At 32.8% G+C, this 26,327-nt stretch overlaps 3 protein-coding genes across 17 annotated transcripts in view; 2 read left to right on the forward strand and 1 right to left on the reverse strand.

Moving 5' to 3' along the window:
- Positions 1–15: 15 nt before the first annotated feature.
- On the reverse strand, positions 16–1,560 carry Rplp1 (ribosomal protein LP1). Its single transcript, XM_078183289.1, has 4 exons — positions 1,349–1,560; positions 1,026–1,173; positions 311–415; positions 16–108 (listed from the first exon to the last, which is right to left on the reverse strand). Exons 1-4 carry the CDS (start codon positions 1,418–1,420, stop codon positions 95–97), a joined length of 339 nt encoding a protein of 112 aa, XP_078039415.1. The 5' UTR covers positions 1,421–1,560; the 3' UTR covers positions 16–94.
- A 1,304-nt stretch (positions 1,561–2,864) lies between these two features.
- Positions 2,865–10,957, forward strand: Mbd-r2 (PHD finger protein MBD-R2). Of its 4 annotated transcripts, none has more exons than XM_078183164.1 (15): positions 2,865–3,460; positions 4,176–4,692; positions 4,780–4,914; positions 5,087–5,113; positions 5,767–5,867; positions 6,009–6,094; positions 6,540–6,945; positions 7,017–7,418; positions 7,688–8,416; positions 8,490–8,621; positions 8,784–8,867; positions 9,083–9,506; positions 9,587–9,987; positions 10,057–10,287; positions 10,367–10,957. In XM_078183164.1, the coding sequence occupies exons 1-15, from the start codon at positions 3,124–3,126 to the stop codon at positions 10,486–10,488; spliced, it is 4,134 nt and encodes a 1,377-aa protein (XP_078039290.1). In that variant the 5' UTR covers positions 2,865–3,123; the 3' UTR covers positions 10,489–10,957. The 4 variants fall into 4 exon arrangements, with proteins under 4 accessions (XP_078039290.1, XP_078039292.1, XP_078039289.1 ...); XM_078183166.1 differs by having other exon boundaries at positions 10,078–10,287; XM_078183163.1 differs by having other exon boundaries at positions 9,587–10,287.
- A 415-nt stretch (positions 10,958–11,372) lies between these two features.
- Positions 11,373–26,327, forward strand: part of Msn (serine/threonine-protein kinase msn) — a 51,041-nt gene continuing 36,086 nt past the window's right edge. For 7 of the 12 annotated variants that reach the window (XM_078184332.1, XM_078184329.1, XM_078184333.1 and 4 more), the window contains exons 1-3: positions 11,373–12,014; positions 13,070–13,135; positions 25,151–25,207. In XM_078184332.1, coding sequence (XP_078040458.1) covers positions 11,949–12,014; positions 13,070–13,135; positions 25,151–25,207 — 189 coding nt within the window. In that variant the 5' untranslated portion in view covers positions 11,373–11,948. The remainder of the gene's footprint in view (positions 12,015–13,069; positions 13,136–25,150; positions 25,208–26,327) is intronic. The other 5 variants (XM_078184336.1, XM_078184341.1, XM_078184337.1 and 2 more) reach the window with 2 other exon arrangements.

Consider the following 26,327-nt stretch of genomic DNA (forward strand, 5'->3'; position numbering starts at 1 on the left):
TACGTAGTCAAGTAGTTAAATTAAAAATATTTTATTCATTGTACAATATAACTGTACAAAAAATGTATGGACCAACAAATTGCGATCCTTGGGTTTAGTCAAATAGACCTGTAAAAGAAATTGTATAAGAATTAGATTAGATGCTCCTTTTTAGCACAAAAATAACATGTGTTTTTATATTAGTAGTCTCATTTCATAAATATCATCACAAATTATTGCAGTAGCTAATACAATTAATCACTGAATGTAAAATAATTTTTTTTTATTATATCTTATATTATACCAAGTAAATTATAAATATAATGCTTACCAAAGCCCATGTCATCATCGGATTCTTCTTCCGGTTCATCCTTCTTCTTTTCTTCCTTCTCTGGCGCAGCCTCAGCAGCAGCAGGTGCAGCAGCACCAACTGGAGCTATAAAATTTTAATAGCAAACTTCTAGTTCAGACAAGTTTGTAATTTAATATTTCAATAATGTTTTTATTTAGTTAACATTAATATTAAGCCATCAGTGAATAACGTTTTCACCCACATGTATATTCATACTATCTTCGTATTTATCAAGCTATATGATTACAAAAGTAATGACTACAAAGGTATTTATATCAATATTGTTGCTTAAAAAAATTTAGATCATATTTATAAATATGACCAATAAAATTCTTTTAAACTCTTTTCTATCTCCTCAGATACTGACCGTTCTAACAGAAATTGTTTAGACCGGTGGATGAAGAGGAATATTAATCACGTTATACTGCACATATTAAACTATAAATACTAGATATTTTTTTATGGTAATATATAACACAATGGTTATACAAAACAGATAAAAAAAAATGGTAACTATTAATCACAAAACTCTATTAAAATTAATGTTGTAATACATTTTTATATCATAGAAAAACGGATTGTGTTTTAAATGGTAATTAAATACCTTGAATTACCATTAATATTTATATTATTTAATATTGTCAATTATAATAACCATTAGAAGTTCTCTATACAATGAATACTAAAATAATACCTGCTGCTGGCGCTGCTCCAACACCGGATCCAACTTTTGCTAACATTTCTTTGACATTAACACCTTCCAGCGCTTTAGCAAAAAGGCCGGGCCAGTATGAGTCAACATCAACATTAGCGGCTTTCAGTATTGTCTGAATTTTTTCGCCCTATATGAAAAATGAATAAATGATGAGTGAAAGTAATCATCGTTAAAATTAATATGTTTATAAATTTGTTGATCTGTTTCTGTAATGTATTTAACATTGTAACTAATTACAATAAAAACGTAGAATATTCAACATGGTAAGTTGTTGCGTAGAGCAATACATGTGAGGTACTTACGGTTACTGCAATATCATCATCGACGAGTATCAATGAAGAATAAACGCAAGCAAGATCGACCTTCGTAGACATGTTTTCTGTTTAAATGTGTTTTATTAAAACTGGATGAAAGTTAATAATGGTGCAAGTCGCCGATACAGCTTTAGCTCCACGAGAGAGAACAAGCACCCAACTTTACTAGACCCAGCGAAAAGGAAGAGGGATCAAATCAAAACGGAAACCACGTGATATGTGTGGATGCATAACAGAAAGGGACGTTTACAATGCAACGTAAAAGCATGCGCAATATGTATGATGGTAACGTTTCTTATTGGACAAACTGAAAAATTTATATTTGTACATTATATACATAAGTATAAAAAGTTGCGTATACTATAAGTTTATTAAATCCTTAAATTAAATTTAGATCATGATATATTTACTTATACTAATACTAAATGCATTGTTTATAAATATAATGTATGTAATGTATAATTATGGCACATCGTAAACAGCATTTATACAGGATGTTTAAAAAATGTAGTAATTCCTTAGTCCTTGATTAACAAAAATATTGTCCGCTGTTTTGTTAACAAAACAAAACGTAAAACATGGACCAATTAGAGAGCAAGAATGTACCACGAATTTTAATGCTGATATGGAATTTTCCTTTGTTTTGATTAGCTAACAACTCATTACTGAGATAGAATGTATGCATATTTTACGCCTCATACATTAATAATAGACACGTATTTAACTATATAAAATATATGACATATGTAATTTCAGTATTGCTACGGCAATCTTTTCGCGACGCCACGCATCTCAGTTTTCCACTAACGAAGGCTACAAAAAGTTATAGTATGTACATAGTATCTTCGATTTTGCACGACTTTCCTACCTTCCTTAACTTTTTAAGCATCCCCACCATTTTACTGCGCATCCAATCTGTAATGAATGCTGTCTTAGCATTGAATCGTTAGATAATCAGAGCAAAGCAATTTCTATTCATATTCTTGCTAACAGAGCGCGCTATGACCAAAGTCTTATAAAACTTGAAGTATTACAGTAATGGGATCTATTCCTGTACATCTCCAAGCCACAGTTCAATTCGTTAATGAGGATCGACATAAGAAAATCCTTTGTTCTGATTGGCTGACAATTCAATGCTAAGACAGTATTCACTGCAGAATGGGTGCATAGTAAAATGGGGATGTTTGTAAAAGGTTAGAGAGACAGAATATATACAGCATCGAAAGAGTAGGAAATCATACGTATTTCGCACAACAGTTTACTTGCCATATAATTTTTTCCGCCTAGCTTATAATTTTTTGCTCAAAATCTTAACCAATTCTGCATGTTTAATAGGTGGCTGAGTGAAAAAACATGATTCCGGAAAATTCTCAAATGTGATATTACGGAGGTAAGTAAGTTTATGGGTCTGTTTTCATGAATGTAAGTAGAGGGCGCCACAATTTAAGAAGTTACATACGTACAGCGAGCAACTTATACGCGTACATACTCGATTTCTCGCAGTGACATCGAATGTACATGCGAGTCGACGTTACTTGAAATTTGTGAATCGATCAGTGCGGTGTACGCAGTTGTGCTAGTGATTCCAGTGGTCTCGAGAACGTTACGGGTTGACCAAGTATTCGAGTTTCTTAGGAGTGAGAAAAGTGCGTGTCAAGGCAACCAAGCATCTAATTGTTCGTATTGTGGGTCCAATTTATTCTTACGACGACTAGGTCGGCAAATGTTTCCTTGCGATACGTTGCTATGTAGTACCGGTGTAAATGAAGCGGCGGCGTATAACGCGGTCGCGTGGTAAAGGAATACCGCCTGTGGGGGCGATGAGAATGGCGCGCAAATGTTGCGTGCGTAGCTGTGAAGCTGATGTGCAAGAAGCTCGTGCTAAAGGGTTTCCACTTCACAAATTCCCGAAGGATATTGGTCTGAGAAGCAGGTGGTTGGCCAGTGGTGGATTCGATGCGAGTTTTAAACCTTCGCCGGGTCAAATTGTCTGCCACAGACATTTTAAACGTGCTGATTACGAAGCCGCCAAGGGACACAAATTGCTTCTACGAAAAGGCAGTGTCCCATCAGTTTTTACAGATTATGATAATCATCCAGGTACGGACAGTGTAATATTATCAATTTGTTGTTTCTTATTTTTTTGACACAGGAAGCGGCGTGTCAAGTATGAAAAATATAGTTGGCTATCTTGTATATCTTGTGTAGACCACTTTTTACTTTCTTTGTATCTATTCTGTCTTTGCCATTTGATTTTTCTATTTGGTTTTGTATACACTGTTCCATTTATACACTGCATTTTTAAACTTACGATACTAAAGAGTTCGTGTTGATTTAAAAACAATTTAAGAAATGTTATGTACCTAATATTTTGGTATTTGTAAATATTGTCATTGCAGACTATTGTCTTGATTACTGTCTTAACATTTCAATTAAAGTTATTGACCATTCTCCAAAATGGTTTATAAAATTCTTTACTTTATTGTAAATGATTTTGTATCTGTACGTATCTAGGCAAACTAGTATAGCTAATAAGATTTGTTCTAATTTATTTGTATGTATTTATTGGACATTACTTATTTAAATATAATTAAATATAATATTTTGTTTAGTTATTCTATTATATATTTACTATATAAAGTTATTAAAAATAATTTATTGCTATAATTATTTAGCGGAAGAATATATTCAATGAGAATGTTATTGCTACTTGCTAGAAATAATTAATTGTATTAAGTAATATGTTTAAAATGTTTTTCCATAACTACTTGAATTTTTTTGATTCTATAGTATTAACATTTTTTCTTCTTTATAGATCCTGCAATTATGTCTGTAAAATCATCAACTTCTTATGCACAAGAGGATTTGGATCTCATTAATTCTGAGATATTAAATTTGGAACAATCTATTTCACCATTACTATCTGAAGCAAGGACACCAAAATCTGACAGTTGTGGAGAAACATGTTCATCTAGGCCAGAATCGTCAGCTGATTCTTTTAATATGACAGATTCAGCAGAAGTAGTTGATAATGGATTTAAAACGTTACCTATGAAAACTGATATTATGTCCCCTATAAGACAAGAAATTAATGAGAATTTAGAACTGGAAGTAAATACTATGGCTGCGCAATTAGGTATTGTAGAATCAGATGTGACAATAAAGAATATTCAGAAAGACTTAATTATTAAGGAAGAGCTAAAAAACATTAAGATAGATGATGATAAAACATTTGATAAACCAGAAGAATTAAAAACAAAAGTATTAAGTCGGGATGGACTGAAATTTTTTCCTGGAGCCAAACTGGAAGCAAAGGATTTTAATGATAAATGGTAAGTGTTACTGCATTATTTTGTAATCTATTATACTTTTAATGAATATTAAAAATCAATTGCTTATTAATTGTCGTTATATTGCAGGTATTCTGCTAAAGTTGTTGAAACTGATTGGGATGAAAGAGAAGTTTTAATACATTTCGACAAGTGGAGTTCAAGATTTGATGAATGGATACCTATGGATAGCTCTAGATTACGTGTGTTACAAACACAGTCAAAGTGAGTAAATAGTTTAGGCTTTACTAACTATGCCCTTAAAAATCTACATAAAATTATCTAATATACTGAGGAGAGAAGAAGTAATAAAAGCATTCAAATATAAATGTTTTGTAGCCTGTTTTATTGTTTAAGCTAAGACACAGTTTGTATAACTGATATTTTTTTTTTTAAGCGAACAAACTTGGGACCTGCCATCTCCGTAAGTGGATATTGCATAATTATCAAATAGGTGAAAAATTTGTAGTATCTGTAATATTTTTTATTCATCAGGAGTTATTGATTTTTTAACTTGCACTTTTACATCATTCTTATAAATTATAAAATACGGACACAGCTTTTTTATATGTTTATTCAAAATGAAACTATTACAAGAAATCTCTTTTTCAAATATTAAATTATGTACTATTTTATTCACTTAATTTAGATTATTTTTACACATTATTTATTTTAATATATTTATATTAGAGATCTATTTGCAATATTATTGTCTACAGTATACGTAAGTTGAAATACATGAAACTCTTTAAATTATGTTTCTTATGACATACTATTTCAGTATATATTTGAAAATATAAAAATTGCAATGTTCATATTTCAAAAAAATATACATAATTGTCATCAGGGTTCTTAATTTTATGAATTAAACGTAGTATGAGATATTACTATATATATGAAAAATTTGTTATAAAGTAAGTTATTGTTTTAAAACAAAATCATTACATATATATATATATATATATATATATATATATATATAGCAAGATTGTTTCTTTACTGTTTCCATATAACATTTATTTAATGACTGACATTTAATTTTTTACGCGTGATAATGAAACGATTTAATACCTTTAGGGAAACGAAAATGAAAGACTTTTCAGTTGGAGAAAGGATACTTGCTACGTGGGCTGACGGGAGAAAATATCCAGCGAAAGTAAATGCAGTGTTAGGAAATGGTAAGCAACCTAACCTTAACTATGTATGTGTGAAAGAAACGGACTGTTCCCTATTACTCGTTTGACGTTTCTTGTTACTGGCAGGATAATTTTTAGACAAACAGTGATCGTTTTTTAATTTAAAATTAACTATTTTCGCAGATAGATACGATGTACTCTTTGATGATGGATACGCGAAAACCGTTAAATCTTCGAAAATGACAAAAATTGCTACAACATCCACAAAGGTATAAATTTAATTTGTGAGGTTATGTTCCACTATCATTAATATGTGCTTTAATAAACTATATTTGGTCGTTTTCTTTTAATTATTACACGCACAATGTTTACAAACAAAGAAAAATAGTATTAGCCTAATTAATCCGAATATTAAATAAGATATTGTTGATAAATATTTTTTTTACATTATTACAACTGTTTCAAGAGTAATCATAAAAATATGTATTTAATGAATTTGATTATTCACATTTGTAATATGAAATGTTATTCTTACGTTTTGTAAAACTTAATGGTTACTTAACATTTCTTATTTTTGTTATGTAAATAGTTTGTGATACAAGAGAAATAAGTGATATAAAATTTGATATTATAAGATCTATTAGTGAAAGTATGGTATTTAATAAGGAATGAAATAGAAATATCAATGAAGTAAATGTAGATGATTCTTGACAGCAACCCGTTCAAAGCGAAGATTACATAGGTAGTAAACAAGAAAGGAGGGATAAGAAGCGAAAACATATAGTGATGGAGTTATTTCATACGCATTCTAGAAAGCGATCAAAAAATGAAGCAGATAAATTAGTAAAAAAAGAAAGTCCTACAATAAATGAAAGTGGAGGAGATGGCTTATCCGAAAGTAAGATTGATTTAGATGGTACATTATTTGGACCTTGTTATGATCCTGGTACAGATTTATTACGAGGATTTGACACTAACATATCAAAAACAAAACCATATGCAAAGAAAAGCAAGAAAGAAATGTTCAAGAATGACATAGATCAAGAAGAAGATGTAGGACCTGAATGGGTAGATGGTGAACCACAAGGAATTGAATCATATATCGTAGATGGCAATGATGGTATGCTTATGAAATGAATTTGTTCAGGATTGTACTTGTTCATAAATATACATGAACATGTTTTATTATAGGACCTCGTCGTTCAATAATAGTTGCAGATAAAAGACTGCCAGCTGGTTGGCAGAAACATTTTACTCAAAGAAAAGCAGGTACATCTGCTGGAAAATGGGACGTCTTATTTCTTCACAAATCAAGTGGGAAGAAATTTAGATCGAAAAATGATATTAGAGCATTTATGGAAAATCAGGGGCAATCAGACTTTGATCCAGAGAAATTTGATTTTTGTATTCATCGGAAAAAGAAAAATCACGGACCAAAAATAAAACAAGAAATTGTTACAGAGATGCCAAAGAAAATTAAGACTTTATTACCTAAAACAAAAGCAATACCATTAGCTGACACATTACTTATACCTTCAAATACACCAGTTACAACTTTAGTGCCTACGCCAACAACACCTATTGCCGATGGTGGTAAGATATTTCTTTTTATATTGAATATTTCTAATATTTGTTACTTCATTAGATATATTACTTTTTCATGCATACCTATATTAGGAACAATTTATTGTAAGTGCCTTGAAAATGTTTTACAAATATTTATATTAAAAGTTCAGTACTGTATTGTCCTTAACTATACATAACAAAAATAACATTACTCCAAAATTTATGGATCAAATTTATTAACTTGTAATTTATTAATTTCTCATTATTAATGAATATTTTATATTATTTCCAAACAGCTGTTTTTATTGGGGGACTTCGTGTAGAAATGGAGGATAGCGCTTATAAATGTCCAAAACAAGGATGCAATAAAACCTTTAGAAAAGAAAATCTTTTGCAAATGCATATAAAACATTATCACCCAGAATATTCAAAATTTTTGGGATCAACTCCAAATGTTGCAGACTTAGCTTATGCAAGAACAATTGGAGAATCAATTGAAGATATTATACCTAGAAAATCAAATAACGTGTTAGAAAAATATAATAAATTAGGAAAGAAAAAAACTGGTCAAGATAAACCATTGTATGCAATGTCACCGACAGCAACAAATTCTATTCAACCAACGTCACCAACAATATCAATGCCAACAGTCTCCGAAGTAGAAGATGAATTTGACCAAATAGATCAGTCTAATGAAACACAAGCAGAGGATGTTAAAGTAGAAAGAATGTCTCCAATTTCTAGTCGCAGCGTAGATATGGACGATGAAACTGAGAAGAAACGAGAAGATATGTGTGCAATGTCACCGGGAACATTATTTGATCTGAAGATACGGGAAGAAAAAACACCAACTGGTATCAAAACTCTTCTTCCAGTGAGACCAACTACATCATCAGAAATACAAAGAATCGATAGATCGAAATCCTTAGACGAAGGTATTCACATTGACAAAATGAAGGGTCAAAGGAAACGACAATTATCGGAGTATAGTTCTGATGTTCCAAACAGGAGTAAAAGACGCCACGGTAGTGATACATAATCTATTTTACAATCATGTATGAAAGCATTTGAAGAATGTAAAATGTTTTTCTATTACAGGTATTCAAGAAATTACGGATGAATACGGTGATTTAGACGAGAGTGCAGTAGATGCTGAAGGTCCGACTACACTTATGTATAGATATAGCCGCCGAAAATCAGATTCAAGAAGTGACGAGAATAGCCAAAGTAGTAAGTTCTTTTTATATTTAATTTAAAATATTTTTTATAATTCCCATATTATTTTGCCATAAATTAGTTGCAGTTTTATTTTGTATAGTCGTAAAATATTAATTTCTCTTTCATGAAAAAAGAAATAATAGTCTACTGTTTTATTACTTCATTATTCTATAGGTCAACTAAACGATTCTCATCTCGAAAAAGCTGATCCCCTGAAAGGGGATGTAACTAAAAGAGATACAAATAATGATGGTGAAGGTATATTATTTATTTTTTTATCTGTTACCTTATTTATTTGCATTCAGTACTAATTTGTGTTATTAATATTTCCGTGTTTTAAAACTTGAGTTGCCGTATTTAACGCTTCAAAATGTATTTCACAATATGTTTAATTTATAAAATGTTCGATTTACATTGTACTACGTTGCGGAAAGGTAATTTCATTTGAAATGTTTTGTAAATGTTATTTTTAGAAAATGAAGGCGTTATGATGATGATTAATGGTGAAATGATAAAAGTGGAACAACTTCGAAGAGAAGAAATAATAAATTGTACATGTGGATACATGGAAGAAGATGGTTTAATGATACAATGCGATCTTTGTTTATGCTGGCAACACGGACATTGCAATGCGATCGAAAAGGAGAAGGATGTTCCTGAAAAATACATTTGTTATATTTGTCAGAATCCCTATCGTCAACGACCATCGAAAAAGTATTTCCAGGATCAAGATTGGATAAAAGAGGGCAAATTGTCATCATTATCTAATCGGTCGAAGAATCAGTATGTACTTAATCAAAGGACAGCTATGTTGAAACGTTCTTATGATCTAGTTGCAGCTCTTTTGCAAATACAGCAAGTGTTGCACAGTTTAAGAATAAAGATTAATGTAGCTGAGTAAGTGTTAGAAAATTTGAATTTAATGAAAAGGTTTATGAAGCTAGAACAAATTATTAATACAAAAAATTTTATTTTAGAAAGAAAGATCATCCAAAGTTATATCTATGGGCTAAAAATTGGGAAAAGATCGAAATACAAAAACCAGATATGACGCCTGTACCAATTATAGAAATTACCAAAGGACAGAAGGATTCTGTAGATCCTGTAGTTGATGTGACACGTCGAATTGAAGTTAAAATGGAAACTAAATTTACTTTGAAAGAAGATCCTGATGAAAAATCAATAGCTTCAGATTCGGAGTTGATGAAAATTTTAGAAGAAGATAATACACTTGCAGACGAGTCTAAAATGGCTTGTAAGAAAGAAGATTCAACGAGTCAAAATAAAAGTCACATTCTTCTTGATGCACTTACAAAAAACTCCAGTCCAGAAGGAAAATATAACACTTCTACAACATCAGATACAAAAACAGTTACAGGTAATAAAACTTGTCATATAATATGGTTTATTATCATTAATAGTATTATTAAAAATTGTCTATACGTAGATCTGTTATCAAATGAAACAGCTGAAGATGATATATCTGCACCAACAATACCAACACACGAGATGCAGGATAATAACGAACACGATTTACCAACACCATTACAACCTTTTATACCACAACCGGAAGCGCCAATAGATCCAGCAGAATGTCGAATGCGGTTATTGGAACATATTGAACATTTTCAAAACCATGTAGATGCTAAATTAACATCTATCGAAGCACAAGTTTGCGGTATGTTATAATGCAGTATCAGCAAACACTTACAATTTATGAGTAACTTTATTACGTAACAATTAATATACGTTTACAGCTTTGGAAGCTATGGATCCAGAAGATGTACGTGGTCAAAACGTTCAACCTCGAACTAAACAAACAATCCAAATGCTACTCCGAGATTTGAATACAGTACGAAAGTTAGCAGCTTTATGTTAGATAATTATTCCCTTGAAAATTACTTTAGAAATTATCGAAAGCAACTGCTACTTGTTTGTAGCATTGATTATCAATGCTTTGTTAAAAAAGCAATTGTCTCGATTTGTAATTGAAACTTATAAATATTCATATGTTTATATTTTATACTGTACATACAGTGAATGGATATAACTCATAGCGAAGATTGTGTTAAATCCGAATAACAAGTTGTTATTGTGTATAAAGATCATTTAGTTCTATTTAAGCACAATTATAACTAAATTGATTATAATATTATTTAGTTATGTTGCTATTATAGTAAAACGAATAATTTTTCGAAATAAATATACACCATGTAGTACCTTTTATGCAAATATTAAAGATCTGGAGATACGGAAAAAGATGCGACACAGTGGAAATTAACAAATGATAGTATTGTTTTTATAAAATATATTTATTTATGAGAATATACTTGTTGTCTTTATTGGTATGCGATATTGTACTTTATTTCTACTACTTCATATTCATCTGTACGCAAAATTATAATGAATACAGAGAAAATATATTTAAATCCTTAACATAGAATAAAGAAACCAGATAATGTACATTGATACTTGGTGGTACATGCGAGTAACAATTACAATTGCGAATTCGTTTGTAACACCAATAAAGATGATTTCTGGTTGAATTCGAATTACGATAAGAAAATTAGGAAGGGGAATGAATATTCGCCGCCATCATGGTCTAGCCCGGCCGATGACGTCAAGGAGTAGCGGTGTGCAATCACGCAGCGCATGAAAAACAAAGACGGTGAAAATATTTGTTCTGCATAAAGAAGAGAGAAAAGAAAAGTATGTGTGCGCACGCATAAGCACGAGGAAGATAGCGAGACGGGAGAGCGCAAAGGAGGGAGAAAAGAGGCGTGCAGTAAGCAGTAAGACAGGACAGGACGTAGAACGGCCGCTGCCGTTGTGTTTGGGCTCGGCTCGGTTGTGCCGCTTCCGTTATGACGATACGATCCAGCGCTTGGCGCTGTGACCGGGCAATAAGTTGTTTGTGATTATGCCTAACTGACATAATTATATTTTCGAAAATATTTTAAACGAACGCGATGGAGGTGCGCATCGTTTCACCGTTTGATTGGTAAACTGGTTCTCCTTTGATCGTTACAGTTCTCGTACGCCATGTGCTATTGCCACGCGTGTGTTTCCTTTAACGCTGGATTAATCTTAGTTAAATCTCCGTGAAAACCATCGGCGAACCGTTTTAAACAACGATTACTACTCGTGATCCTAGTGATTCGTGTTAGTGTAGTGTAGGAAGATACTTTTCGCTTTCTCCGCCCTTGCATTTTTGGCCGGCTTGTACCGAGAGAGTTCGAATAAGAACAACAACGGGAGACGTAGAAAAAAAGGATAGACGGTGGATTCGGCGAGCCCGAGTACGAGAGATAACGCGAGGAGCGCAAGTGGTGTATCAAGATGGCGCATAATTTGGCACCGAGCGTCAACTGTTCGCTCGACGACATTGATCTAAACGCATTGAAGGTACATAAATATATGTTATTTTCATTCTACTCAATGTTCAGGAATCACATATACGTTGCATGATGCCTTCCACCATGGTTCTTTTCCGTATATCTCGAATGAATACAGTGTTCGGTAATTAACCTCGCAAGACAGACGATGACTATTTCTTCTCGGTAGAACAACGGGAGGGAGAAGTCCTCCTTGAAATTCTCTATCGTTAATATTGTTTTCAATGGAATTTGTAAAATATGTTCACTTTGCCAACACGCCTTCTATTTCATTGACAATCCTTTTGGAAATGATTAATGTGAACCACCGCATTCATTGACATTTAATATAGCAAATATCTGCTACAGCATATGATTTTCATTAAAATTATCTAGCTTCAAATAGATGTGGAATTATATAAAAAATACACCCTCAATTTGCTAGACAATTGTACGTATCTATATATACATATGTATATATTATATATTCTCAGTCATGTATGTGTATGCATTACATGTACAGATTATAAAAAATTTATTGTAAAAAAAATTGACATGCAGTACTCTGACCATAATGTGGAGAGATGAAAAGTTCAATTATATTTAACTAATGCATTTTCTTTGTCAATGTTACACAATTATTGTTTTATCAAAGAGTTTTACAATTGAATACAATGAATTACGTAAAATAATAATTATTAATTCAATTATTGAATCCATAATAGCATGATAAAATCGTCAAAAGAATTTTATATATTAACATATGTATGTATAAATAGTAAAACTGTATAGTATAATTTGCTTATATGAATTATTTATTCAACAAACTTAATTATACAATTAGATTCTGATAATTGTATAATCTTATAAAAATGTTTCTTTTAATTTAGAAAGTTTATTTAGTATATATTTTAGATATCATATATCTATCGAATATTCAAATGGGCTAAAGATCCTGATGTAATAAGAAATCAAAATTAACAAAAATGAATATCATAATTCCATTTTGTATATAATAACCTTCATAATATATTATTACATGTGTGTGGTATATATAAAACTGCATTGATGTTTTAATATTTATAGGAACCTGCAGGTATCTTTGAACTGATTGAAGTTGTTGGCAATGGAACCTACGGTCAAGTTTACAAAGTAAGTACACAAAGTTTATTATATATTTTTTTGATAACTACTGTTCCTTTATGTTGTGACTCAGCTTATCAGTTGCTACAAATAATCCTTGTATTCTTATGTACTTTTTGAGGCATCTTGAAAGATCTCTTTTATATGAAAAAGAAAAACTTTCCCTAGATGCTTGATTGGAACAAAGAAGGAAACAATTGTTTGAAGATTAATGATTATATTCCTCAAGAAAGGAGTCATTCTTTTAAAAATACTTATCGCTTATAATGATTGTGAAAGTATCAATACAGGAGAGAAATATATACAATTTTTATCATGAAGTTTTATTAGTTCATTATCTAATTATCTTTAACTATTGCTATGTTGTTTATGATTTAGCATGTAATGATCTATCAATTTATATAGAATTTAAGTAACAATTAACAGAAAAATCTTGCTGTTTCTCTGGCGATATTTGTACATTATACCATTATCAATGAAGATTATAAATAAATACACTACAAGATCATAGAAAGTGAACAATCATTCATTTAAAACTGAACAATTGATGAAAGTGAAGCTCAACATCTAACTTGTTTAAAAATTTGAGAAAGCTTGTCAATCAGCTCAACCTATGTGTACACATGAACATGTATGTGTGCACTTGTACCAACATCCATATACATGTATATGTATGCATGGCACAAATTGGTATTGGTTAACGTACAAGGATGGAAAGATGTCTATTTTCACGTGTGGTTGAGATTGAAGGAGACAGTGATTCACCTTGAAAAAATTCTTGGCAAAGTTGTCCTTGGATGGACAACCATGTGCGAAAAACAGTCGCGTATAAAAGGTCGAGAATCTTAACCGGAAGGATGTGGAATATACTCGGTGTATAAATAATAGCCTTCATAGTCAAATCGGTGTCGTCTGCCGGTACGAATTTTTCGAAAATTTCACACCGATCACCGGAAACTTAAAAGTTCTACTCTATTTATCTCTACGTTTCATCTAATTTTTCGTTTACGTTTTTATTTAATTTCATTTAAAAAATTTAAAACGAACTTTCATTTAACATTGTCATTCTTCGCTATGTGTCGGTGTCGTGCACGCCACGCACATAATCGAACAATTACAGGAACAGTTCTCCAAGCGATACATCGACATTAAAATGAGTTTTTGTACGATAAACCTGTAAACATCGAACGATACTAAGTTTTAATGATTCGTAGTTCGGAAGATTATTCCGCTGGTTCCACAACATTTCATTTATTGCACATTAAATGGCCTTTGTAAGCGAGCGTATGGTACAATTCGAAGAATACGTGATTCCGCAAGTTCCTCGAACTCCGATCACGTACGATGATTTCTACGGGTCAATTGGCTTTTTATTTTACAGTTGAACGATCGATACTTGATTCTTTTTGGACCACGCAGCGCATTGCACAGTTCCAATCAGATTATCTGAAAATAAAAATCAAATACGGTGACTTCAACAAATTGTCGAACACTGAATTAATTTGACATTTTCATAATGCCTTAGTTAATTACGAAAGAATTAGGGCGTTGTCTTTATCCCTTCTCCGCATAGTAGCAGTATAAAGAGATAATTTAAGTATCGGCCGAATTGAACATAGTAGGGTGACTGTATCAATATGAATGTTAATGTTTAATGGCTTTCGTGCAATGACTCTGGAAGTTAATAATTCACAAACGTAAAAAGGTCTAGAGATCTTTGTAACTGTTGCATCCACACCCTACACCCACTCAATTTAAGTTCAATATACTCTCGATACATGTTATTAATTGAAAGTGATGTTGATAGAAATAGCAATAACTTCTTATAATTTAAGTATTACTTTATAACATTTTTCTTAAAATTTTATAATATTTAAACACTAGTGTTCCCATGAACACCGGTTAAGGACCACTGCTACAACTTCAGTTAGACACTTATGCAAATCGAAAAATAGATTCTCTAATTTAATTTGAAAAAACGTTACTTAAAAGGTCATCCCACTGAACTCGATTCCCTGCATACAACGAACCGTGCATGGTGATTATGTATTTTACCGGTTACGTCACGCACTCACTCTTGCAAAGATTGCTTGCGTTACAGTAGATAAAGCTTTTCGAAACTATATCAGTAAATATTATTTGAAAGAATTCGAAGCAGTCGTTCAGTTCCTATTTACAGTAGCTTCAAAAGCGTTTGAGCACCGAATTTTCGACTCCCGAAAATTTATCGCCATTTAACGGTTACGGTTTTGTAGAAACGGATAATAAAATAATGAAACTGCACTTGTACCAAAGCTTGAAGCCCCTACTCTTACGTACAATTTGTGTGCAACATGTGTCGTTCGTAATTTGTTTATGAAAATATGAATTTATACAAGCTATGATAAATGCTTTTTAAAATTTAGATTTTGAAGAAAATATTCATTCTTCACGACAAAATGGATAAATTTCCTCTGTATAAGTTGTAATAAATATTTTTTATAGCTTTCCTGTGTACAGCTTGTTTTAATCTTAATTTGCGGTAATTGAACGAACACATACTCCTATGAATTAATTTGCGAAGATAGAAATACAGAATTTAACCAATTAAATGCGAAGTTAGGATTAAATGTACGAGTAACTTTAATTGTAATCTTCAATAGAAAGGAAACTTCTTGTTAACAATGACGCCAGCTCGACGGTTATCATTGCGAGTTGTTACAAATTTCGAGATTAGATGCAACCCAATTTATTAATTGCAAAATTCAATCCGCATTAAGCGAGATTGACATTTTCAGTAATTAGGAACCAATATCACGACTATAGATTGTTTATCGATATATTCAATCAATCCGATTTTGCGTTCCATACATTTCTTTATGAAAACCCGAACCTTAACAAAGTTTTATTGAAATCAAAGAGACAATTTCATCTTTCTGAATTTGCCGTGCACATTGATCGTTTCCCAGTGCGTAACAGCTACAAATAATACACACACGTCGACGATACTCGAACGCGTTTATGAATTATTTCCTAAAATTCCGTAAATGCTCTCGCGGTGATTTTTTTTTCCGACGTTGAATATTAAGATATCCAACGGCGTCAATTATGTATAAATATTTATGAACGAATTCGCTTAAGTGTTTTCATGCCCGTCTAACGAGCTGCGACGTGTTTTTTTTCCGAGGCGATCGCGTTATTTCAAATATGCGTCTAGCCTTCGGGTTCTCTTACGTATACAGTGACAAAAAAAATAGGTGAACTTTGCAAGTGTTTCATGCCGTATCGCCCCAGTTTATAACACGTAATTGTTAACATTAGTTTTGCGCTATGCGATGATAGATAACCAGGGGAAGCGAGGAAGAGTACGTTGACCTACTGCCGATGATGACATAGAACGAATGGAACACGCGGTTGCATGAATACGCATGATCACTGTCGTCTCTTCAATTTCTGTCGATTTAGAAATTACCAAGAATGATCGAGCGAATAATAATTAGCGGTGCACAGGGCGTATCGTGCGAAAGAGACCGCGAAAATATCTCCAGCTCGCATCGGATTGTTAACAAAAAACAATTCTCTACGTTATAAATACTGTGTATTTATTTACTTGATATTACTAGTCGTATAGTTATTGTTACTACTAATTAGTAAAATGATTTCCGACGTCTTGTTATAGTTTGTCCACGTGTTCATTGTCGGCGAAGGCATTGCTATGAATTACGACTAGTTGTACCCTAGAAATTAGATTTAGCTGAATATCGTTGTTTCAGACAATCGTTTTTGTCACTGTTTCTTGGGCGTGGTAAATAGTTACTGGCGTAACATGAGTTACGAAATTATTTATTATCGGAGTCACGAATTTCGTACCGTTAATTCTGCGTTGTACTAATTTAGCAAATATAGACGATTCAGTCAGATTATAGAGAGTGAAATTTTCCGTGTTTGAGTTTTTACGGTTCTGATGTTGGTTTATTAAAAATTCGTGAAGTTTTAAAAGATAGCAAAATTCATGAAGTATTCGTTAGTTAAGTGGATTCTTGATATTGTAAGACAAAGGTGAACGTGTGCTAAATGTTTCTAGCGTGTTTGCTTCGTTTAAAAGTAATTGTTCGGATTAATTACGGCGATTTATAATAATTATGAATTTGTTAATATTTCTCGACTAATTGCGTCTCAAGCTTCAACTCTAATTTTTCGCAGAAATTCTTCCGCGAAGTTACGAACTTTCTTCATCTGATTAGTGTCACCAGTTTTTAATTGCATTGAGGAGAGTTCGTTACAGAAAGTATCGCACAATTATAAGTTTATTATGATTTTGCCTCGTTACATAGATAGAGAATATAGCGTTATATTAAAGAAAAATCGCCATGCAAAATTACTTTGTATATGGTTGGTCAGATAAAGGATTACGAACATTTTTCTCCATAATCACAGAACGGCTACGATTAATTTTATAAAAATTCCTACATTTTAATACGCTGTTAAGATTACGTTTGAAATCAACTATAGATTTCACTTGAAAACTGTTTAGAATTTCTAAATTGCTCACATGAAACTTCAGCAACTGAGACGAGGCAAAGAATTGTAACTTTGACTTTCTGATTTTTCTAAATCATGCAAGTATGTTCAAAGAACTCTATAAACATTCTTGGTTGATTATAATAATACGTTGTGAGATTGTAGAATGCTACAACGTCGATTTTGAAAGTGTTACAGGATAGAAAGAACGTTTCCAAAAGCAAAATTACTGGGAAGCAAATTTTTGTAGCTTTCTATCGGCAATAAGGAATACGAACACCTAAATATATGTAAGGCATGCATAATATTCAACGTAAAATCCGTGTGCTTCGTGTTCAACTTTTTATTATTCCCTGTCTGTATGTTTCTCCCATTGATTTTTTACAAATGAAAACCAAGATATGTTAATGGACACTAATATCATCCATGCCTGCAACTGGTTTTGCCAGATCTTTTTTAGTCTTTTAGAAGGAGTTCTCGTTAGTTATGTTCGTGTTTGTGAAAGTATACTGACAACGCCTGCCTCTCGACGCGAATTTGTAAAATACGAATTTCAACACTTCTGAATCCGTGTGAGCAAAATTAAAAGAACAATGAACATTTTTGAAAAAACCGTTAACTAAATTTTGATTTACCGTCAATACTTTACAGATTGATTGGAATTTCAATTCAGGATATTTAATTACAACCTAAGGAACGTATGAAGTTTGTATAAATTCAATTTATGCATTTGGTTACATTTCGATGTAAAATTGCAATTTTTATTTGTAAGATACGCCAGTGAAAGAACTTCAAAGCAGAAGACAATTCTTCTAAATAATAATAGTAAAATTGACAATAAAATATAGTAAACTACATTGCCAGTAAATTCTGCTCTATACGAGCGATATGGATACTTTCACATGTTGCTGTTTCTCCTTATTGTACTTGTAAACATGAGAGAATTCTCGGAAGCAATCATGTCTGATATCTCGGAAAATAAAATACAGTAGTAAAATCTTTATGTAAAACCAGGAATTCATAAAGTTCATTGAAAGAAGTGAAATTTCTATAGAAGCTGTTTCTAATAGTCTCGAATCGAATTTTACTACTAAGTGATGGAAAAATAAATACCGCATTAAATCTCGTCGATTTTATCGTTTTATTAAAAAAAATTTGCCCAAAACGAAAAAAGTTGATATAAACAATTATTTTTAGTAGCAGCATGTCAAACAAATCGTAGTACCGGATTGCTAAGCGATTTTACGTGTAAACAATGAGATGTTTACAACTGTGGCTAATACTGCCACAGTATTTTGTGTAGACAGTAAATAAATATCGCTTATCAAAATGTCTAATCGTAACGCATACATACCTATGTTTAGAAGGACACTTCACTAAGTACACGGCGCGTGTCGATGCAGTCTGTTGGTTCTATCGAAAATGATAAAAATATAAGTAAATAACTACCGCAAGAAATATTTCACTTCAAGGATCGTAGCTTGAAGAATTTATATCAAACAGTGGATCGGCGACTGCAATAATATAGTAGAAGTACTAACGAATGAAATTAGACGTGACTGGGAGGGTCCTCCGCCATTTTGTCGCGGCATTATTCGGACGATGTAGAAATCACGTGGGTGTAAATAATTAAAAACGATACGAAATTTTTGTGATAATCCAGCAGAGAGCTTTAGACACGCGCCATTTTACAATAAAATTTAATGCTTATTATAAAATTCATGATGAGCCCTATGTCAAATAAATGATTCAAATTCGAGATAAAGTATTAAAAATCGGTTCTGATAATTCCACAGCGAAATAGCGCGTTAGTTAATAGCTTATACATTAGGGATGCTGAAGAAGAAACTATAGCTTCTTCAAAGGTGTGCTCCTGATTCAGCTGAACAGAATAGTTAATTGAATCACGAAACTGTTACATTCCTGGAGGCATTAAATTGGCTCTTTCACACAGTGGGCACTCGAACGCATCTTTTATGCAGTTTCATTCAAAAGAGAGTGCAACTTCGCTTGGTGGATGCGCTGTTGCACCTGCGAATGAAACAAGGTCATGAGAACTAAGACCGTACGGCTTTCTGCTTTTCTTTGGTCGCTTCCTCCATCATTTCTGACCGAAAAAGAAACGTGCAGAAGGGGGCCCAACTTATGAAACAAGATATAACTCGTCGCATCAGCATGACTCATCCTGTACAGTCAGTCCTTCGTGTCGGTCCATTTTTCTCATTTGTCGGGTAATGATCGCTCCTCGTTGCGGGCTTTATGACAGTGGCTTGATTGATTGCAATTTTATTTCGAGATTTTTACAAACGCCAGGTGCATCCTGCTCTGTCTCTTTTTACGCTCGATGTAGAACCAAGCGGAGATTTGTTATTTAGAATTTTATTGGTCAATCTATTTGATAACAACCATGACTCGGTGTGAGGTTTCTGGTATCGAATAATTGATTTTATTTAGATTCGAATTTAGTATCGTTATCTGACAGTGGTCAGAGTGGATTTATTACAATTTACAATAACATTTATTGGTATTACTGATAGTGGAATGGAAACGATTTCAAAAGATGTTAAAAGATGAATTAATAATACAAACCTAGTTTCAACTATAACGGAAAGTATGTACCAATTAGAGAGAAATTATGTAAAGAATAATAAATACGTTGAAAGATTTGGAAAGTTCTTAGCTGTGAGGTTCGTAACAAAATATTGAATAAGATGCAGAATCTGTGTTAATAGCGTTGTATTGTTTTTACGTTAATTATATATACGATAGTGTTTTAGTAGAAGGTTTTGCATTTTTTGCTATGAGTCAATATTGATCCGGTTTTTTAGTTTTAACCCCACTTATCTGGGAAACGAATGGGCAGATGGAGGGATGTTTCTTAAATAGCTCGTCGAGACCCACAATTTGAGGTATGACTCATTAAAAAAACACGTTTCCACTTCTGGTATTCTTCTCGCAAGTGCGTTAGCACCGCATGTACAGATGTTCCCCTGACGTTCTCATGGCGTATAGACCGCGGATTTTTGTGCATTTATAATTTCTGTGGAATTTCAAACAACATTTCATACATTTTTCAATCGCTTCTTTGATCTGCTGGCATCACAGGAAATAAAGTTTTAATAGTTAGTTCTACTGTTTTAAAACTTATGTCAAACTGTTTTTTTTACGTATTTTATTAAATTTAATAAATTATTGAAATTTTATTTCTTTAGCTGACGTGGAATTACTTTCTGAATTTTTGTTGCTCTTTATATCTCTGTTACGTGTCCGGTAATTGATTCTTTGTATTTAGTAATAAATAGTGTTTCTATTAATAGAATAGAGGAACAATGCTTAAAAATAACAATTGTTAGATTATCATAGACGCATAAGAGACCAGTATAAAATATCAATTGCTCAAATATCTCACACCAGTTTTCATCTTCAAACATTTTTACGGCTTTTCTATGCAAAATAACTCTGACTGTGCAATATTTTGTACCCTAATGTTATATCCAGTTATAAAATGTGGCTTCGTTCCTGTCATATTCAAATGTTTCAGTTAATCTTCTTTATGTTTTACTATCAATGTTCACATTGCGGCTTCTCAGAAGTGATAACATTCTTAGTATGCACTAAAGAGTCAGAGAATAGTGTTCGTTCAGTAATCTAATACTTCTGTTAGGATCACTGTCCTGATTATGGTAACGTAGGAACTATACTCTACAGTATAGATTAATAAAAGACAAAATCTTTCATGAAAATGAATAAATTGCTTATTTGTATGGGAAAAAATATAAATCAGCCTATTACATTGCCAAAAAATTTGCTTTTTCTTAATATAATATTTGTCGTATTATTAAATTCGAAAAACAATATATAGTTCAATGTTTGATGTAACTTTTATAACCGGATCAATATTAATCTTGGCAGTTTAGTAAAATAGAGATGCGAAATGTATTTTACAGTTTTTTAATTAGTATGTGAAAAAGGTTTTCAAACACAAGTTTGAGCACCAGGTTATTGACGCAGGGGTTAATTACTTTCCAGCACGATAAGAACAATGGACAGTTTATAGCCACAGCTTTTCTTGGTCGCCAGGCCAGCTTTATCATAAATAAAAATTACTTCAATCCTCTGTTGTTTTGAATAAGAAGCTATGAGTAATAAGCGAGACGCTTAACGATACAATAATATTCTCATTGCTATAGTGATCTAGAGAACACTTTGCACATATCTCTGCGTATTGATAAGGATATCTAACAGATTTAGTTGCTGCTGAGAATTGTATCGATATCGATAGACACGTGCTCTGAACATTTATATAATAAAAAAAAAGCACGTTGTTCTCGTACCATTCTAATACTGCTTTGAAATTGTACCGTTTCTTCGATGCACAAGGTCACTTTATGGCCAGCTCTCAGACATACTTGAACGCGTTTTAAAGTTCGCCGAGAGTAGAGGAAAGAAAAAAAGATACGCTTTGTTGGAAAAAATACCTGTGAGCTTGGAAAAGATCGAAAAATCTGTTAGACCTAAAAAAAAAACTTTTATTAATTATGTTCGTAAGCAGAAGGAAATGTTGAAGTGTTTGCCTTTAGCTGCGCAAACAAATCAAAATGATAAATCGATTACTATCTACACTTCAATCACGTCGAATACTGCTGGAATTTATACGGAAGATGTTAATTCTAACAATTTTTCTATTTTTGTATTAAATATATATAATGAAAACATCTTACTATAACAGTTTTACATTTTAGTGTTTGATAAGGCAAGGTATTTAAACATTTGTTGCATAAAAAACTGCTGCATCGTTTTTATATTTTTTGTTGTATAAAGATTAAGTAAATATTTATTACGTTGATGAGGTTGAAAGGCGTTTGAAAATAATGCATTATACAAACACAGAAAGAGCAACGAAGTTGTGGGAAAATTTGAAAATATCCAAAGATGGAAAAATATGGCAAATAAATATTTCTATGTCTTACATCTTCGAAATAGGCAGCAGAAAATGTAGTAAAATCTTCTCTGACAATTTCCAAGAACTGTTTATGGATACAAGAGTCAGTCAGAGTCACACCTCAGAGATGCAATAATGACGGAGTAATTAGGAGACGGACGCATAAGCTGAAAAGAACACACGCAAGTTAGTTAACGTTACATCACCGAGATTCAATAATTGCTTAATAATTAGAAGGAGGACGCGTGATCGAAAATAAAAACGTAGAGTGAACTATCATGAATGGTAAAAATGAAACTATATTATGCGTATCTAATCGCACGTAATTTGAAGCCGCTACCAGTTAATACGTAACTATACCAGACAAATTAATCATCATGATGAATAAATAACTCAGCTGTCAACTTCCGATTTTTCTAGCTTTATTTAAAGTTAATGCATTATCTGGTAAGTTCAGATTTTTTAGATTTATTTAAGCTATGGCTATCTCGACTTAAACAAAAGTATACCACTCATGGCAGTTCTCCCCTACAAGTCAGCCCAAAGGTACATTTTCGAATTGAAATAATTCCGTAGTATTCGGTAGGTGGGCGGAGAAAATGGAAGAAATTTGTTTAAACAACGTAGGCAAAGAGATGTCGGGACTGATTAGTCCACAAGGCAGAAACGCAAAGGAAATTGCTGCGGGAATGGTGAGCAACAAAGTAGAAGAAACGGGGCAGGGGCGTGTGACGCGTGTGGAAAATGAAAGTTTACAAACCAGAAGAAAAAAATAACATGGTTGGGAATAAATTTCTGGGATGCGGCGGTTTCAAAAGGGAAAGATAAAGAGCTCCAGGTGAAGATTAAAGGACGGGATGTGGCGAACTTGTATGAAACTTGGGTGACGGGAAAAGGCTGAATGGAAATACCGGCGGGAGTCGGTGGGAGAGAATGCTAGTGGAAAGACAATGGGGGAGGAAGATGGCGAGAAGAAAAGTGAGATGAATTGGAAGGCGATGGAGAACAAGTACGGTTTGCATGCAAGGGCATTAGGCAGGTTCACGCGACTAGGGAAGAAAGGGAACGGAAGAAGGGTGAAAAGGTTACAAACCAAAATAGTTGCAGCCTTGCAGTGTCCATCGTCTTCTTCATTGATACCGTCTATTTATTTCCACGCTTTTCGATGAGATTGTATCGTCAAAATGACGTCGCAGTCGTAAGATCATGTCAGAGGAATTTACAGTAATCTGTATAATTATAATTATAAAATCCAAGTAATTTTTACATTGTTACTGATATATAAATTTAACTAAAATCATTTAACTAAAGATCATACAAATAGGTTGGTTGATGTAAAAGTTACTTTGAGCCTATAATTATACACACCACTTTAGAACAAAAATAAATCCGCGACATTGCTACATAAAACTGAGATGATGAAATTCGATTTTATAAAGCTATAATTGTAGTAGTTCCTCCAGTGATGCACTTTACTCGAGCATTTTCCAAGAAGAGGTTTCTAATGTTTGTGGAGTTGTAGAATAAGAGACTCATTCGATTGTGCCAGGTTTAGCGTAAAAACTGCTTGTCTGAAGAGGGTTAAAATGGCGTAACCAAGAAACAGTAGCTCCAGGTTTTTCTGTCACCTCTTTCAAGGGCCACGTTTTGCGAAAAAGATGCTGGCGAAGTTCCGCCGAACAATTTATGTACGCTGTGTGTATAGCATGTGAGGGAGAGTGAAAGAAACATGGACACACGTGCTTGAAAAGTACTCACATGGGGGAGAGAAAAAGAGTGTCGGAAGACTAAAAGAGATCCTGGGAGCAAGAGAAACTGGACGTAGGTGGATGTAGTTAGAAGAGATAAGGTTGAGAGTCAAGAAGACGATAATGGACGCTACAAAGAGCACAGTAAGGGCCGAGGAGAGTAAACGTTGAAAGACAGCGTAACAGTAGTTTCAAGTGGTGCGATGAATCTAGACAACGTTAAATCACTCTAGCCAAATACTTGAAATTAGAAGTACAGTGGAATCTCGATTATTCGGACTTCAAAGGAAGGGGAAAATCTTTAAATTATAGAGATTTTAAATAAGAAAAACATTAATACAAATCTCACGAACAATACATTGAAATATTCGAATAATAATCTGCATCGGCAATCAGGTCTCATTTTACGTGCGATCATTCAATACATCGATTGCCGCTTTTATCACATCATTCAATTTTAACGAGTTCAATATTATGTAACAGTATCTTTTACTTTGATCTATTCATTTTTGTTATAAATGTATAATATTTGTATTTAATAAATTAGGATGTATCGCTCATTTTCCCTATTATTTAAGTTCTTTTCCCTGTTAGACAATTGCATAGAAGGGTGAGAGAATATAACTATTAAAAATGCTTTCTTAATAAATAGATTGAGATTATAAAACCTTCCGATTAACCAAATAAATATATTTCAATATAACTAAATAAATTGTTCCCTGATTTGCATTTTTGTACATCATTGTAGCAAAAATAGGATTCAGATGTAGGTTGTCTGATTTATCGATGACTTAATTTTAAATTGATCATGCTAAGAGAATTAATTGCTTTCAGGGCCGGCACACCAAGACTGGTCAGTTGGCAGCCATCAAAGTTATGGACGTCACAGAAGTGAGTATTGGTTGAGGCGTGATTGTGATTCCGATCACTCTCTTTTTATCGATAATAATGTATTCAATTAACGAACGTGCAATTCAGCATATCAAACCAAGTAACAGAAATGGATGAAAGTAGAGTGCAGATGTAAGCTTTTATTTCTGTATTTGAAAACGACTCTCAGCGTATTATGACTATTCGTTTTACTTAATAAAGATCTTTTATTTATTTACCTGATCTTATTGTCTATCTCTTTAATGCAACGCCTACTTGTCGCTCATTGTCACGATCATCATCATTGTTAAATATTTTTCAAATCGTGAATTCGATCGAATTGTAAAATATACCTTCATCAAATTAATATGTAGGACATATTGGTTTCATTATATAATAACGATGTTTACCTTGGGGAAAATCGTCCATGCTTTATAAAATATGAATAATACTTGAATAATTCGGAGGCTGTGTAGAAGCTGCAAGAATGGAGAAAAGGAGAATGCGTTTGTAAGTTAACAGTTTAACATGATGAACCTAAAAAAAATTAGAGCATCACCTCTGACCTTTTCCATCATGGGCGCTATTTCTTGAATCTTCCCTTGTGCAACGTAGAGGAAAATAAATCGATGAGAAGGTACAGAAAAAAAAGTGAGACCCCATCAGTGATTTCACACTCTGCTCGGCCACTTAGCTTACTTTCCGTGAAAAATATTAACTAGGACAGTTAAAAATGAGAATACAGGTTCTTGCCGATGAAATATCCGTCTGGTTAATTGGTTCCTTGGTTCGTTAATAATATTAATGCATATAAAATGCTGGGCTTGTTCGATGACGTGAAACAGATTTTAATGAGACAGCCGGAGAGAGATCAGCATTTTTGAAATCATGATAATTAATGCGAAATTCGCGGCGGCTTGTAAAATGTCGGTTCGAAATAAGAAGAAACAGCTGATGCGACGCGAAACTTTGATTAGAAGAATATTACAATTGGCGTGATTGACGTTTTAAGTAAAGACGGTTGTAATGCTATTGCCTGGTAATATGATGCCAGACATAATAGTGCAATAATTTGATCGTAATCCATACTTTCGCATCAAAGCTTCTGGCAGTCTTAATTTTAAATACCGATACTAAAGTA

The sequence above is a fragment of the Augochlora pura genome, chromosome 6 (assembly GCF_028453695.1).
Source record: "Augochlora pura isolate Apur16 chromosome 6, APUR_v2.2.1, whole genome shotgun sequence".
Taxonomy (NCBI): Eukaryota; Metazoa; Arthropoda; class Insecta; order Hymenoptera; family Halictidae; genus Augochlora; species Augochlora pura.

Coding starts and splice junctions, on each gene's coding strand:
- Rplp1 (XM_078183289.1), bottom strand. CDS start 1,420: ATGTCTACGAAGGTCGATCTTGCTTGCGTTTATTCTTCATTGATACTC. Junction 1,174..1,348: donor ATGATGATATTGCAGTAACC/GTAAGTACCTCA, acceptor TTTTTCATATAG/GGCGAAAAAATTCAGACAAT. Junction 416..1,025: donor TGGAGCAGCGCCAGCAGCAG/GTATTATTTTAG, acceptor AAAATTTTATAG/CTCCAGTTGGTGCTGCTGCA.
- Mbd-r2 (XM_078183163.1), top strand. CDS start 3,124: ATGAAGCGGCGGCGTATAACGCGGTCGCGTGGTAAAGGAATACCGCCT. Junction 4,693..4,779: donor AAGGATTTTAATGATAAATG/GTAAGTGTTACT, acceptor GTTATATTGCAG/GTATTCTGCTAAAGTTGTTG. Junction 6,946..7,016: donor TATCGTAGATGGCAATGATG/GTATGCTTATGA, acceptor GTTTTATTATAG/GACCTCGTCGTTCAATAATA.